The 16,174-nt window shown below is 51.3% G+C and overlaps 4 protein-coding genes across 4 annotated transcripts; 1 reads left to right on the plus strand and 3 right to left on the minus strand.

The window, feature by feature from the left end:
* Window positions 1–149: 149 nt before the first annotated feature.
* On the minus strand, window positions 150–3,353 carry BCR38DRAFT_454966 (GPI ethanolamine phosphate transferase; the record flags this gene model as incomplete). The annotated part of the gene is made up of 1 exon (XM_040861749.1): window positions 150–3,353. The coding sequence occupies one exon, from the start codon at window positions 3,351–3,353 to the stop codon at window positions 150–152; it is 3,204 nt and encodes a 1,067-aa protein (XP_040720044.1).
* A 1,154-nt stretch (window positions 3,354–4,507) lies between these two features.
* Window positions 4,508–8,301, plus strand: BCR38DRAFT_99560 (uncharacterized protein). Its single transcript, XM_040865843.1, has 9 exons — window positions 4,508–4,955; window positions 5,020–5,038; window positions 5,104–5,206; window positions 5,272–5,343; window positions 5,404–5,662; window positions 5,717–6,400; window positions 6,532–6,722; window positions 6,849–7,288; window positions 7,341–8,301. Exons 1-9 carry the CDS (start codon window positions 4,858–4,860, stop codon window positions 7,983–7,985), a joined length of 2,511 nt encoding a protein of 836 aa, XP_040720045.1. The 5' UTR covers window positions 4,508–4,857; the 3' UTR covers window positions 7,986–8,301.
* A 2,340-nt stretch (window positions 8,302–10,641) lies between these two features.
* Window positions 10,642–11,202, minus strand: BCR38DRAFT_481245 (uncharacterized protein; the record flags this gene model as incomplete). Its single annotated transcript, XM_040863360.1, has 1 exon — window positions 10,642–11,202. The coding sequence occupies one exon, from the start codon at window positions 11,200–11,202 to the stop codon at window positions 10,642–10,644; it is 561 nt and encodes a 186-aa protein (XP_040720046.1).
* A 3,702-nt stretch (window positions 11,203–14,904) lies between these two features.
* On the minus strand, window positions 14,905–15,851 carry BCR38DRAFT_99702 (uncharacterized protein). Its single transcript, XM_040865845.1, has one exon. The coding sequence runs from the start codon at window positions 15,491–15,493 to the stop codon at window positions 15,005–15,007; it is 489 nt and encodes a 162-aa protein (XP_040720047.1). The 5' UTR covers window positions 15,494–15,851; the 3' UTR covers window positions 14,905–15,004.
* Window positions 15,852–16,174: the final 323 nt, after the last annotated feature.

Here is a 16,174-nt window from a genome sequence, read left to right on the forward strand (position 1 = left end):
GGGTCCAGCCTGTTTTTCGAGGTTTACACCGTGACCGCCGGGTTTGTCCAATCGTGTCTCGCGCCGATTACGCCCTTACTTGGATTGTTACATATTGCTTCTACAGCGCCTGAAAGCCCGACACTTTCCCTCTGCTTGTCTGCTCTTCCTCAGTCGGCCCACCCAAACACCTCGCTAATCGCGAGCGCATTAGTCCTGACACCGGTCAGCGTGGCCAGGATGCCTACCAAGTCCACGATGAGTAATACAGCTGCGGCGACCATGAATCGTGGGCTAAACACCCGGAATAGCATGAGATGACGGCGTAGCCATCCAGCCCACGCCATGGTCGCCAAGCTTTGGGTGGCATAAAACGCAACGAAGACCCCCAAGGCACGCGTCACGCTTTCCAGCACGCCTTTGCGCTTGGGATTCGTCTTCCATATGACCACAAGTGGGACAGCAACGCAGGCAAGAATTTGTCCGGCAAAGGTGTTCAGTATAACGACGATGGGAGACCATGGGTAGCGGATCGTGAAGAGCGGGATGAAGGCGCTGTCCCACTGAATAGATGAAAACGCTGCTTGGTGGCCGGTTTTGAAGAAGTGAAAGTTGCCGAGGAGAGCGAGGGTGACTGGTCCGATGGTCTCGGCTGTGAGAGCATTGAGGTCAACGATCTCAACGAGGGACAGGACTTGCCAGAGCATAATGGCCATGGCGCCGCTACCCATGGGTTTCGAGAGGAGGATACATGCTCCAGCGAAGTTGAGGACAAGGAGCAGATACCGCGCGCCATTCACATTGCCATAACCTAAAACCGTGATTTGGGCAGTGCGAGCATTGGATGCCGCCTTGGTGAGAATTGAAACGCAGGGCGGCGCCCAGATGAAGGCTGTGGTGCCAGCTACGAAGGCTAAAGCGAGGACGAGCTGGGCGACGGACACTTGGATCGTCTTCAGCGTCTGCGCGGGCAGCCAGGTGATCCAATCGCCGTTGTCCGCTGCATCCAGTGCCCAGTACGCTGCAGAGAGCAGGAGACCCATCCGGAAAACGTAGCCGATCCAGGCAGGGGCGAGGCCCTCGTAGGAGCGAGACGTCATCATGTACGCCTTGATGATAGAGGGTAGAATGAGGAAAACGACAAAGGGTATCACTAGTTGCCAAGAGGCCGACGTGGATGAATTGGCCGAGGCGTAATAAGTTGATGTGCAGTAGGGCATCTGCTCTTCCCTACACAATTTCGAGAATGAAGCCAGCCGGCCGAGAGCAAGGAACAGGATCGAGTGGTATACACCCAACGTGCGTTCGGCGATAGTTGGCCGACGGAGGGCGGCGACAGCGTTCGTGAACCCGAATGTCGATAAGAAGAACAGCGAGATCGAATCTTCCCAGATGGTATACGAGTTGGAGGCAAAGCCGATTGACTGGCTCAGAGTAAATACGACCGAAAGCCACCCCCAGACAGTGTTGGGTACGACATTGACCAAGTTCTTCCCAGCCCCCGATAGAGTGATAGTCACTGCAACCAAGCTTACGAGCGCTGCGGCTGCGACGGCCATGGGCCAGTCCTCGGAGTTGGTAAAAGACACATATGCAATGCCCAGGGCTGCACCTATTAGTCCACCGAGGAGTCCGGACTTCACAACAATCTTGCTAAGGCCTTGATAAGAAGCCGCCTCAGGGACTGAACTGCCGTCCAGCAGCTCGAGGTTCTTCTCAGCTAGGTCTAGCTCCGCATTATCCAAAACAGCATAATCATCATCTTCATCCCTAGAGACATAGACAATCAGCACAATGACACCAAGCGCCATGGCGGTGATGCCCAGAATCATCTTCGGGATGTCAAAACGAGCCCATAGATCTTTGCAAACCCTCAATGTTTCCTCCTGATACGTAGTATACGCATGGTATACTGCTTGCTGTACGGGACGGCCCTCGGATGCGGCACCCGCAATTTCCCAGAGATCAGCGGCAGATCCTGGTTTGGCACTCTGTACCATGCCCCTGGCTGCAAAATACGACGCCTGGTATTTTCTGATTCCAGCCGAAGCCATCCTTGCCACAGCAGCCAAATTACCCCATGCGTTGCCTTTCTTCCCAGCGAAAGCCTCCTCTATGGGCCGGCCGAGGTTATTGTATGGGATTGGCAACCCCAACAAAAGAGCCAATGTAGGAACCAGATCAATTTGGTTGACAGGTCGAACCTTCGCAGTTGCAGGCGGTGTGACAAACTCGGGCTTGGTCCGACCAAACAGTGGTCTCTTGGAGTACATCCATAGAGCTGCTTCCACTTCATCGTCACTCTCTCCTCCGTGGTCACCCTTGCCGTCCATTCCGTGGTCACCCATTACCACCAACAAGGTATTATCATCGATGGTTTCTGTCAGGTTTCGAATGAACTGGTCCATCTGCACAAGCTTGGCAGTCATAGCAGCATGGTTGGGGCCATATCGGTGGCCGGCATGGTCTACTCCGAGTAAATGGCCGATGAGGAAGTCCCATTCTCCTTGTTTTTCGGGTTTCATCAGGGGAAATATGTGCTCAAGTACACCATTATCAACCGTGTGCAAGTCCCACACATTGAAGCTATCGTATGCCCTGCTGATGTTCGGTTGGAAGTATCCTGGGAATAGTGCGGTCCATGTGTCGTCACCCAAGTGAACTATTCGCTTTCCTAGTCCTCGCAATTGCAGTAAGAGATTGTCTTCATCAATAGCGGTGCCACCAAAGCTACTGCCCACATCAACGAATGTTGGCAAAGTGCCCGTTGTTAGGCCCTTTAGTCGCTGTAGCGTGGCAGTTGGCGGGTCCGCGATGAAGGGCAGCAGGAAGGCATTGTTGGGTGACTTTACTGACGACTCGTAGAGAAAGGGAAAGGCATTGTGAAACCCCTCAGCCTTGCTTTCATCCTCAACTGGCACGGTGAAGTCGTAACGCAGTGCGTCAATCAAGACCACTACGGCCTTGTCAAAGGTCTTGGGATGCCAGCAGCCCCCATCCACGGAGCCCTGCCCCTTCCATGAAAGCAATGGCTGTATTGGTGGGTTTGCACAGTTGGAGCGCTCATCGAGGACTAGGCGGGTCAGGAGAAAGCCGCTGGTGAATAAAAATATGCTAATGACATGGATACAAAGCATCCAAACCCAGAAGCCAACGGTCCATTGGAAGCGCTTCTCGAAAGTAGCCTTCCGGCGAGCCTCGAGGGCCTGGCGCTGCTTTTCAGCTATGCCTGACGGCGCGGGTTCGGTGGGGAGACTTCGTTGGTTATTTTTGGCATCTTCAAGTTCCTTCAGCCTCTTTGCCTTCGCATACTGTGCCGCAATAGCCTTGTAGTCGGAGAGGGCAGCTTTCGGTTGAGAGCTACGGGAGGGCATGTTCGGTGGATAGGGAGGAAACGGGGCGTCGATTTGCGGCGTCGAACTCAGCCATTAGCTAGCATATACGGCAATCAGTGTGTTGTAATAGGACTCTGCCACCGAAACATGACTTGCTATACAAATGAAAGGTGTTGATGACCGCTGCGTCTCCCTTGCTTCGAAAAACGTGGTGGAAGCAACGCTCTTACCTAGATAGTGCAGCGGGAACGCCAAGTGTATGAGCTTGTTCGGGTTTCGGTGCACCAAAAGCTTTCCCGACAGCTCTATCCAGCCCCACATAAAAAGCAAGTGAAGGCGGGTCGCTATTGCCGGCTGAAAGCAGCTGCAAGTTCTACAATTGTTTCATTGTTTCTCTAGCTCCTGCCTATCTCTATATTCATAGTAACTTGGAAGTGAGTGCTGGAGTCTACGTACTGCAATACATGCAGAGGCTCTGAGGTGATCTAGATTCTTACACTGCGTAACTGCTGTAGATTAGATTTAGTTACGTGCCCCGAAGTCCTGACGGCTATGCAGAATCGACGCAAGGAAGCGCCTGGCACTTTGGCATCAGCCCACGTCCCCAAAAGTCTGCCTTGCGTAACAAGGGCATGTTGCAAATCGTCGATCATGATTCAACACCCTAGTTAGTGGGTGCATGACATCGCAAACTAGTCGTCGTCATTGAACGTTCTCTCCCTTGCTTGGAGACTGAGGAGACTTATCGGAATCCAACCAATTAGCTAGGGAGGAAAAGAGGTTGTCCTTGGTTTCTTGGCTATCTTCGCAATTTCCGTAACACAATGGTTAAAGTTAAGAGGGCGTCTCCACGGTCCTCAAAACTGAGGCAATAGGGCTAGCTGTAAAAACGTTCGAGGCCATTTGACAGCAACTGTAGAACTGTGTAATATGCAGGAAATTGCGTATAATACCCAAAGGGTTCGATATGTCCAATCAAGTATCAAGTCGGATGCCGCCAAGGGAATTTAGGGACATCATCCGATCATGCTTTTTGTTGTCTACTCTCGCGAGAATACAATGACCGCAACTCTTGGCATTGCGATGATGGAGTCAATAGTAATAGGTTCAACAGACTGCTTAATAATTAGTCAAATACTAACTATAGTAACACGGGCCGGTTGAGCGAGAATCGAAGGACAATACAATATTAACCGTAGTACAAAGTAGAGCCGATATTTGCATGGAGTTCCTGCCGCTTCTATCTAGCGGACCGCTCCTGATGGAGGGCCTGAAGGCCTGATCCCGGTACTGTCCAGTCGCACTGGATTTGTTGGCTTCCAGCTGCTCAAGTGACAGGATGCAGACTCCCCACAGCCGCAATCCCTGTGGGCCTACCTCATTTGAACCAACGGCATCCAGAACAACGCGTTGCGCCCATTGCACTTCTTAAAACCACTTGCCTGCCGCGACTGTGAGCATGCCCACAGCCCACGACAACCAGTGTTGGGAATGAGATGCGCGACAATGTTATACTCTCCACAGGCTTCGTTTAACGCACACAATGAAGCGATCGGGGGTCCAGGATCAATCCGAATCTCCAGGAGACTCACGGTCCGGCAAAGCGAAGAGACGAAGAAATAATCCAGATGAGTCTTGCAGGTGAGTGCGCTGTCCTATCTTCCTGCTCTTCTCTTCCAATTTCTTACTAATACTAAGCCCGCAGAACTTGTCGCCTAAGAAAAGTAAGATCGGTCAACACTTATTAAGCGAATGCATTCAGCCAAACATTCCCTGACAACCTGCCTAGGTCAAATGCAGTGGGAAAACCGAGAACGGCCCCTGTCTGAATTGCTCGAGACTAAAACTCAACTGCCCATTCACTCAACACGACAGTGGATCACAGGATACCGGTGAGGGGACTTCGTTGCAACTTTTGATGAGAATGCAGCTGATTGACGCTTGCTTGCTTGAGTAGGAAGAGTTGCCCGAATCACTCCCAACGGCACAGTGACCGAGGCAGGAACGTTGCGGAAACGTGCCCAGAGAGGTCGGTGTCATATGTTTGCCTTCACCTTACATGCATGCATTTCTAATACTGCTCTTATAGCGTGCCTGGAATGCCACGGTCACAAGACGAAGTGTAGCGGTGATTTACCTAGCTGCACGAGATGTCAGACGAATGACCTCAAATGTGAATACGTCCCTGCGAAGCGCAAGTTTGCCAATGTCCCCGGTCACTCCAATAGCGTCGATGGCCAGACACCGCCGTCAGCTGTGCCTTTTCCCAATGGACAACTCTCGCCCGAAGTTTCGTCAGATGGCAACATCTCTTCGGACATCTTTCTGGATCCTAGTCCAGCACCACAGTGAGTAATCTACCCAAATCCCCTTTTAGGAAAGTCCAAGTCTCACAACCGTAGGACTCGGTTGATCAAGAGAGACGTTATTCTGAAACACGTGGACGCCTATTTCGATTACTTCTTCCATATGCCCTGCATGAATTTTCTGCATCCAGTCACAGTGTATCGTTGGGTCGAAGAAGATAACTTTCCGCCTCACCTTGCAGCAGCCATCTGTTCGATTAGCTCTTCCTTGGTCTCAACTGTCTCTCCGGGCCGAGCTCTTGCCGCCCGCTGGAACGAACAGGTCGAGTACTACGTTTTCCAGAACCTTGTCCACCTGGAACCGGAACTGCTCTTATATCACGTTCTAGTGACCGTCTACAACTGGATGTATGGACCCTGGAGCAAAGTCTGGATGTATGTTAGTACCGCCGCCAGGCTGATACGCTGCTTGCAGCTCAACTACGATCCCGACATCAAGGCAAACCAGGTGAATTTTAGCCAACAAGAAATCCAAAGACGCAGTGTCTGGCAGATTTATCTCATCGATCATTTCCTCTCCGGCGGGTTCGATGAACACCTCCTTTTACCTTCCAACTCGATGCATGTACGACTGCCGTGCAGCGACCAGGTTTTCAAAGATGGACTTCCTTCCATGATGGAGACACTCGTAAAGAATCCCGCCATTCAATCCAATCCCAACGACTACAGTCTCGACGCATATCATGTGAAAATATTGACCATACGCAGGGAGGTTCTCAGGTAAGACCCTTCTCCCTTTCACTCAACTCCCGATTTTCTTGTCCATGGGCTCCGTCAGAGGACGGCAGCGTCTGTCGGGCCAACTTGGCCGTACTTTACAAGGACTTTACTAAGATTGACCCGTTTTGTAGTCTTTCCAAGCGATTCACAAGTGCTTCGCCCACCGAGGGAGAACCCTTGAGGGCTGAGCAGGTAATGGACATTGTGAATCGGTATCAGATTACTTTGAACAGGTTCAACGAGACGCTTCCAGACCGGTTGAAACTTACGGAAGTCAACGTCTATGCACATTTGGATCGACCAGATCGGCCGAGTTATGTCAGTAAGTATTTACTCTGATCTGTTCTGTAGCTTATCCAGGGGTATCGACACGGTCCCACTGCGCTGAGACGATGGACACACTCTACGTGTAAACCAGAAAAGACCGCTGACTCTCGATATGCTGTAGTGTTGCATACATGGATTTGCCAAACAGTGATGGACCTCTACAGATTTTCATTGCCGAATGCCAAAGGATCAACATACAAAGACCACTTGGCTCGCATACCTCAAGAGTTCCTTCTCCGATCGCAGCAACAAGCTGTGGCACATGCAGTTAGTCTGGCCCAATTTTGGACTTATTCTTTGGAGATGATACAGAACAATGCTTCCACTGTGAGCAAGGGTGTCGTCACTGTCGACTGGATGGTAGGCGCCTGCGCGGTCGAGGTGACGACAATCCTTTTAACCGCCAGGAAATACGAGCTGTACCGGGGCCTGAGAGATGGCTCGAGTGCTCAGCTCTGTCGGTCCCGAGACGTCGACGATGACATGCTCGAGACTCTTATCGCCAAAGTCATTCTTATTCTCGAGACTCTTAAGCCCTTGCTTCCGAGAATTGAGTCATACGTGGGTCTTTGCCCCGATTGGACATTGTTGGAAAACTAATTTATCCTCGTAGTTGGAACAGGCCATGAGCAAAATCAGGCAATTCGAGGACGAAAGATCCCGTAGTGCAAGCCGAAGCCCACTCATCCGCGGACTGATAGATTCGGAACTCGCTACGGGTTCTAATTTGCCTGGGCCGGATAACATCATCATAAGAGACGACGCAGGAAGCAAGACATATCCCACTTCCATGTCGGAAAGGTTCCTCCGGAAAAAGAGCGAGTCTTTCGTCAGCAAGACCCACGTCCCCACGGCTGCTCAGATGGCGGTAGCCGCCACCTACGCCGTGGACCTGCCAACCATTCCATTCTGTTTAGAACAGGCCCGAGGGGTTCCGTCCTCGCATCCTAACTCGAGCCAGCCTCAGGTGTACCATGATTTTGGGAACCTTCCGATGCAAAACTCCGTCGTCAGCCCGATTTTGATGGCAGATGCGTCTGACAGGGAAGGGATGGCGACCGCTTCCGCCCAGATGATGTTGCCCTTGCATCATGGCCCGGACTCCCGAGAGAACAATGATTACCCCATGCATGGACCCAGTGCGATAATGGCCCAAGATGACAGGACATTTAACCCGTACGCTCCTCCTGTTGTGTTTCAGAACGGGGAATCGCAGTATCTATGGACGCAGGATGGGCAGCGGAATGACCACGTCTGACGTTCGAATGGGTCCTTAATCGACATGTAGCGAACCAAGATTTTGATGCGTTTTGCCACTGCTGAGTGCTTGCCATTAGAGAGGTGCAGAGAGGCACTTGGATCTGGGCATCGAGTCGTCGCCTTCTTTCTTCCACTGAGCCTCGTTGCCTCTACGTTTGTCTCAGCTTCAATGGAGTTCACATCAATACCCGAGCTTGATACCATCGCCACTAGCAATACGAGGGGTTCACATAGGCTTTCCCTCATAGCAGAGCTTTCCAGCCTAAACAAGCTGGTGCTCCCTTTTGCTTCGGCAGCTTATTGAGAGTACTCGATGGGCCAGTTAGGCTGCAACACATGTACCCCGCAACCCAAAGCGATGTTGAGACTTGCTGAAGGTGGGCGCGCGCCGTCTACCTGCTCGATTCCATGGAAGAAAAACAATATGATTTAATACAGGTGGCAGATCTAGATGGAAGTACCATTGGGGAGCTATTGTGAGTACAGTAGATACCTTCCTTGCATTAACGTTTAGGACGGAGCATTTGCATCTTATTTGTACCAAAGACCCTCAATGAGCGCGCGTGTTATATATTGGAAGGAGATGTAAATGAGGTCTATCGAGTCTGGTTCACAGCTAATGTAGATTCAGTCAACTCGAACACTTTGATGACTTCCAGGTGGATCTAATCAGGTGAATGCAATTGCTATCGAGCAAATGTGCCGTTGGGAGGCTAAAGGGTTGAGCAAATACTTAGATGGGCGTGTAATCTACTCGACGAATTCCCACAGAGCAAATCACATTTTAAAAATGCCTTCTACGTAGGTGATCCTCTGAGGGTTTGCCCTGCATTCCAGTGCTGAATAGTACCGTACTTACACATGTCGACCGAGGGTATGTCTCGTCACGCTCCAACCTACCGACCATGGCGATGCAAGTCGAACAACTAGGCTTGCATGAACCACAAGCCCCCTGGTGTCGTCTTTGAAAAGAAGCTTCGCTGCAGCCAAACAGGTCCTTCCACGCAGTTACTTTCGCCACTCCAGCATGGCTGCAAAGGTACGGCATAGCAGGAAGACAGTTCGGGTCGGACAGACACGTGGATGATAAAGTTGTGCATAGCCTGCCCGCTTCCGAGTTCAAGCATATTGCACACCATAAAAAATATTGACACATCTAAATAAGGGCCATGCTTTCAAGTTGCAGTATGGTAGGGCTGGCTGCTATGTGGGATAATAGAGTTCCATTATCCACTCTTCGCCTCAAGCTTCGATGACGCGATAGGGGAAACTCGTATATACCGAGTTAAGCTACAGCAGTGTCCATAATTATGCACAGGAAGCACGCCCCAATAACAATGGCGTGGCTGTCAGCCCTACGTGCTGTAATTTGAAGGAGTTCAAGTTCAAGCTTGGATCTAAATTGGGAGTCCCACTGCCGGTGTGCAGCGCCTGCTTGCGTACCCCATGTCAGGCTTATGACCCGAATATATCCACTTACATAAGCGGACCGTGGTTTGCGTATACAGTTTGCATGAATGCAAGCCACGCGGGTTGTTCTATGCATCGCTGCTCCAGTCGTGAAGCCAGCATGAAGCCGCAGATAGTCGGTCAGTGTCTTCAGTTCTATTCCAAGTCCGCACGTCTGAAATGTGAAGTATGCCCACTAAATTATGGTGAGTTCGGCTGTGTATAAGGGAGATTTGGTAAGGTTGCAGCGCAACTATAATCCAGAGTGATCGTTGTGTGGTTCATGTGATAGACGTTTTCCACCGGACCAACTAAATGGAGTGGACGATCAAGGTAGACCATCTTCATCTTGGTAGCCGCTCACAGTGGGCGAACATACTTGATAGGCGTCGCATCGGAAGCTGATGTGGACTCTGGCCTGATGCAGAGGCACATTGGGCATGCTTCATGTCAACGGTTCTATAGGGTCCGCCAGTCACTACCTGAGGCCAGGCTGTTATTCTCCCCGTGGCGTGGTTTGCCCAACTGCAGGCGGCCTGGGCTGATTCGGCGTCGCAGTTTCGTATGGAGTTGACGAGACGCCGTCTGAGGTCAACGACATGATCCCCGTGCTGTACGCTTGAGACGAGTCCGTACACCTGCCTTCAATGCGTCCTATGCATCAAAACCCCCCCGAGCCCCCCTATCGATATCCTGAATATGGTCAATACAGAAAGCAGAACAGTGTGTGGGAGCCTGTCATTCGGCGGGGTTTAGATTTTGAATATTAATTATACACTACAGAACATATGAGATCACCACGAACTAGTGGTCTTCTTCTCGTCTCGAACGGTGAGCCGTTTTTGTGCCGGTAAGCTAATCGTCCAGCAAAGGAGCACCGCTATGTGGGGGCCAGAATATATCCAGAAATGGAGGCTGCTTCTTCGGTCGCAACAACGCCTTGGGTGGCGGTTTCCCTTGTAACCCTTAAATCTCTACTTGCCGCCTCGTCCGAGAGGCGATTCAGAATGAATAGGTATAAACATCGCTGCCTTGTATGGGGTACTCCGTCATTCATGCATGTAAAGGTGTCGTCCAAACTCCTCCCGCCGTATATATATATATATGAGATGAAAAGGTTGAGGTAGCCACGGCAAGGGCTACCCCAGAAAGTTTTGTGGGCAGATTGCCATCGGCGGGTGTAGCCCAAGAAAGGAAAAAAATAATTACTGGGACTGGGTGTGGTCCTTCTCTTTCAATCCACCGATGTGATCCATATCGATGGAATAGAAACCGTGGCTGCTCTGCTTCTCGTATGCAGGTAATTGCTCCTCGCGGACAGGCTCAAGACCAACCGAGGTCTCACCAACTCGTACAACCATGACGCGGCCATTCTTGCGGTGGCCTTGCTCGTCATGCTCATCCGGGAAGGTGATGTGGATCTCGGGGACGTTGTTGGGCGAGTGAGGCGGAGAGTTGGGGTCCGACAGCATGGGGCGGTTGTCGACAACCAAAATACTGGACCGACCGTCGGGGGTCGTGATTGTGAGGCGGCGGCGGTTGTGGTTGTCGCCATACTTGACATCGTTGTACTGCGGCAGCGATTCGTTGTGTGCCATCTTCTGGCGATGCCTCACTCTCCGCAGCAGCACTAGCGTGGCTGTGAGGAGGAGGGCGACGAATGCAAGGCCGACAAAAGTGATCAAAAGGTTCATGGTGGTGTCGGATCCACCAATGCCATCCTCGTTGTCATCGCGGCGGGCAATAGAGGTGTTGATGGGAGGCATGATTGTCGATGGGCGTATTTTTTGACGATTAACAATTATTTGTTCCAAAGGTTGCGCAAGGGAGTCGTCGGCAAAAGAATGACTAGGCTAGAGACATTTGTTAGCAAGTGCTTCGTTTCATTGGATTCACACATGAAGATTGCCCGTAGTGGCAGACTTTGCCGAAACTTGCTCAAATCGAATGGTTGGAGTTGTTGGTTCAACTTACTGTAAGGGAGAGGAATCGGGATCCGTCGGAAAAGCAAGTCTGGATCAACGAAGGCGGGTTTAGGGAAAAGATTGGACGGAAACAACTAAAAGAATGAAGCTGAATCCTAGGGTAAAGAGTGTGAGGGGCGGAAGTGAGGTCGAGACGAAAGAATGTCACTCAAAAACCGACGACAATAGCAACGACGATGAAAGATCGTGAAGAAAGTAGAAAGAGAAGGACGGATTCGGCGGGCGAGCAGTACAAGAGGAGTCCAAGATCTGCCTTCCTCAGTTGGTGCTCCCTGCGATGGCCAGGAGTAGTCCACGGAGATTGAGCCAATCAAGACTGGCCGGCAACCTTGGTGTGTGCTATTATCCCAGTCGGCTAGCAGTTGGCACAGCAGGGGCAGGTTAGTCCCCGCCGAATTAGGAGGCCTTGCCTGGATTCGGCGGTTGGCAATTTCTGTAAATAACCAACGGCGGCCGTTGTAGAAGTCTGAAGAGTGGGGACCTAATCTGAACAACAGCGGTACCGAAAGGAGAAGTGCTGACCCTGGCCAGAGCTTTCCGGCGGCACTGATGAAATGAGCTCTGGTTGCAATGGCTCCTGGTCCATTGAGTTGATCGGCGCGAAACGGCTTTCGCAATAACATTGATACTTAAGATAGTAAACAGACCTTGACATGTGTTCCTGTCAGACGCAATGAAACACCATCCTCTTGCCATTTCCGGGCACAATACGAGACGAGATGATACCTACCCACCACCGCAAACTGCTCGTATAGCAGAAGATAAATATGGAGTTGGACTGCGGCAACGACGCGTTAGTGGGCCGCGTCTGCGGTGGAGATATCTGGAGCATGGTCCACTGAGCTGGCCAGGTTGGACTGTCTTGCTTCAGACTTGACAGATTGACAGCAAGATTCAATCATTGGACGAATGTTTCAGACCAACGTTTATTTTGACATATGGCTAATCTTAAAGCTTGGAAGTCTTCGAGAAGCCTCGAGGATAACTGAATCAGTCGAGAAACCCATCTTCATCGCCGTGGTTGGCAGCTCGCAGCCGAATGTCCACCGCCCGACTTGGTAGTTATTTACGACAGCAACAGGTCTATCAAACAAGGACCTCCGTCTCGAACAGTTGCGCACTCTGACGTTAGGCTATAGCTACTCGATAAGTCGCTCCACTAGAGATAGAGGCATCCTGTCGGTAGAAGGTTAGGTAGGCGGGATGCAGCGATTTTGCAGGCAATTCGCAGCTTCATCCGAGACATGGCCCCTCTCGACGTCGAGCATCATGGGCGTTTCCTTGAATCAGGCAAATTCCGACCAGTTTGGGCCGTCGTGTAATTGGCGGTGAAACCTGCGGCTTTTATTCCTTGATGAATGGCAGGTATTTAGATGTCAGTCATTCTATCTGCTGCTCGAGCTCTATTGGTGAGACTGCAAACCGCTAAACCACATAAATTGCTGCAATATTCCCCGATGCTAGACTCACTATCACTAACATTGTAGGTGGCCGACTGTGCGAAAAGCTCTAGTGAGTTTCAAGCAGAAGTGGCACCATTGGACCATCAAGATCGTGTAGTCCGGCGGAAATACTCGCAAATTCACTAACAGAGGTACCCCGCAATATGGTCTCAGGCTGGGTGAACATCGTACGAAACCTCCAGATACTGTGATGTCTCGCCAGAGGAAATACTGTGAGACACTTGCCCAGTCTGGCAGATAAGGGCTCCTTTGGGCGGCCATCAGAACTGCGATGAATCGACTTTTTTTTTCCTGTCCCGCCAACTTTTTACGCCTAGCATGAGATGTCGGCAGGAGAAAGGAACAAGAAGAAACCCGGCGGCTGGCTTCAGAAGCCATCAACTGCAGAATGCTGTTTTAGTGCCCGCTATATGCACGGCTAATGCTGCCTATACGCCGACATTTAGTATTTGCTTATCGCGACCGACTTGCCAAGACGCAAGGAGGCTTTCACATATACTCGGCTCAGAGGTGTTTCACCGACAGTGCCCGCCGGATGCGACAGATCGTCAGTCGTCTCAAGTCGGGTGAACAGCATGCCAAAGCAATCAATGATATCTACAAGCCAAAAGCCGCTAAGCCAAAGGGAAGTCGACATGATTCGAAACAGGACGGGCGAACAGGTCGCTTTGACGGCCTCAGCCAGCAGCCAACAGATTCGCAGCCAGAGGCGAGCCTTTCCTGCTGTGTGACGATTGGGTGTACCTAATTAACATGGACACTGACCAGGATATCCTTAAGTGAAGAAGGAGGTCAAGTTCCGGTGTCACCGACGGCAGAAGGATCATTTGCCATGGTCTAGCGGGATCCTCCGCAGGGAGTAGACGTGGTGTTCCGTGTTCCAGGGACGAGAACTTGGGAATGGGCTTACATTCCCAACGGAGATGCTTTCGTTCCTGAAACTCGACGACAGTCTGGGCGATGAGGAAGAAATAGGCCCTGCCGCCGCGCCTTTGCTCTGGTCCCCTTACTTCGTGGGGCCATCTATTCTGGCGGCCCGCGGGCTTCGCCGTTGCAAACCACTGTGTTTCGGAACATAACACGATGGACATGCCAATACTCAAATTAGTCGTGGTGCAGAGATAATAACACGGCCAAACTCGGTCGACGTTGCAAACGCCCCTTCGCAATTAGCAATTATCTGCCCACGTTACCAGCCGCTAGTCGTGACGCTACCCCCACAAGTGGCTAGTACCACGTGAAGACGAGGACAGACTCGCAGAGTCATCTAGGATGATGCCGTCTTCCAGAACGTGAACAAACAGGTGAGATGGGCTAGCGACCAAGGGGAGCTACACAGTTGATCTACCTCGTCCTTCCACAATCGTCTCTGTCCCACTGCCACCAGACTACCCTATGGCAGACTATTGTGTCCAAATTGACTACTAGTATGACCGCCTCGGCCTCCCTCCCTCCTCCCTCTGTTCCTCGCCCTCCTGTTTGAGCGTGCAGCCCTTTACCAGAAGGGACTGAGTGAACAACAACTGGGCATGTGTGAAAGTTTAATGCCTGTCTTTTCTTCGTACAAAATCGACCTTGTATTCCTTGTCAGTTTCCTATCAAAAATATCACTCCCTACATTCTGCTCTCTCATATGTATCCACAGCCACATCTATGTAAAACCACACCGAACATAGAAACCGTCCCTCCAACGAACATAGAGGCGCAGCAACACATTTGCACGATATATCCGTAATAAAACACACAACACACATACACACACACACCAACCGCAACGAGTACACAGCTCTCTCTATACATAGCTCAAAACACAACACTCTAGGATTGAGAACAACCAACAGCCCCCGCAAATCAGGGCTGACAATTCGCATCATTCGTTGGTGTGCCCTTGGCCCCCAGCAAAACGGCTGGTTGCTCATTGTTCACTTGCAGACCGCAGACACTGCCCCCAACGACAAACATACGAGCCACGGCAGCCGCACGAAAGCAACAAATACATGCTGCAGCAGTGCAATTGTTGGCACGAACTTGTTTCCAGTATCCGCCCCAGCTTGTTGTTACCTTGTGACCCGCATAGTCACCTATCCGCTCCCGGACAACTCCCGCAACAAATTAGAGCCTTATCCTGGCGCTATTGAAGCCTTCAAACTTCTAAAGCTATCATCAGCCAGGCTTTTTCTGATGCTTGCCAGCACAATCGCAACCGAGTCGCAAAACCGAATATTGTACAATCTTTCTTCATCAAAGGCAAAGAAAACCCAAATAACCAAGTTCAGAAAAAACACATCTTTGGGGACTAGTACCAGATCTAAACAGTGGCCTCCCCTCCCCAGAGATTGGCCGTCGCGGACCTGAAGCGTCACGGGAGCCGCACCTAGGGGCCCCATCATCCCAAGCCCGAAAGGCACGGACACCCCCTGACAGCAGCGTCGCTGGTGCATATCTCTCCAATTTTTTTGTGTACCGACGCAGCATCTCATCAAGCGGCCGATAGCGTTACGTTCTCCAAAGTAGCGCGGCAAGGCGCGCATCAATTGGGCTGACTTGGGGAAAACAGGCGACAGACGACAGTCGCCTGCCGTCATCTCATTACTTTCGTCATTCGTCATCTTCGGTGCGGATTCAGCAAGACTCGAAACTCCAAGTTGCAGATCCACTTCAAGCCTACCCGCTCGTGGCTTCTGTCAGTCCCGAATCTTGAATACTCTAATTCTGAAGTCGCCGAGCCACAAGTCTCAATCGCCTCCAAAAAAGACGAATTTGTAACACACAAATCGGTAAAGGGCCCGGACCATCCCTGAGCTGGAAGGCTTAGTTTCCAAGTCTGGCGCTAGTCTGGGCGTTGTTCGCGCAGGTGTGCATCTCGACTTTTTGACTCGTCTCCAGATTCCAAACTTGAGTTGGCAGGCCCCTGTCCAGCACGGGCAGTCAAACTTAGCAGCATTCTTTGCATTTGGAGACGACCCATCTCTCGGGGCCAACCCTGAAGACGACCATCCCTCCATCATCAGCAAGAAACCCAATCGGCAAAGTCTCTGGCTTGTTGGCGTCCAACACCCGGGGCCATAACCAACAGCGCAAGCAAAGTTGAGCTGAGAGCATACCTAACATACTCCCAGAAAGGTGGATATCTACCCACATCCCCAAACCCTGGGGTACTACTGCACTGTATTGTGCAGCTGGGTAGTACTTGACTCCTGTACTTCGCACCTCCCCCGGCCCGCGTGCGAAGGTTCGAAAAGCACCGACTCCAGTCTGCTCCAACCACGAAACTGCGAAACTAGCGTACC

Source organism: Pseudomassariella vexata, assembly GCF_002105095.1.
Source record: "Pseudomassariella vexata strain CBS 129021 chromosome Unknown BCR38scaffold_2, whole genome shotgun sequence".
NCBI classification, from domain to species: Eukaryota; Fungi; Ascomycota; class Sordariomycetes; order Amphisphaeriales; family Pseudomassariaceae; genus Pseudomassariella; species Pseudomassariella vexata.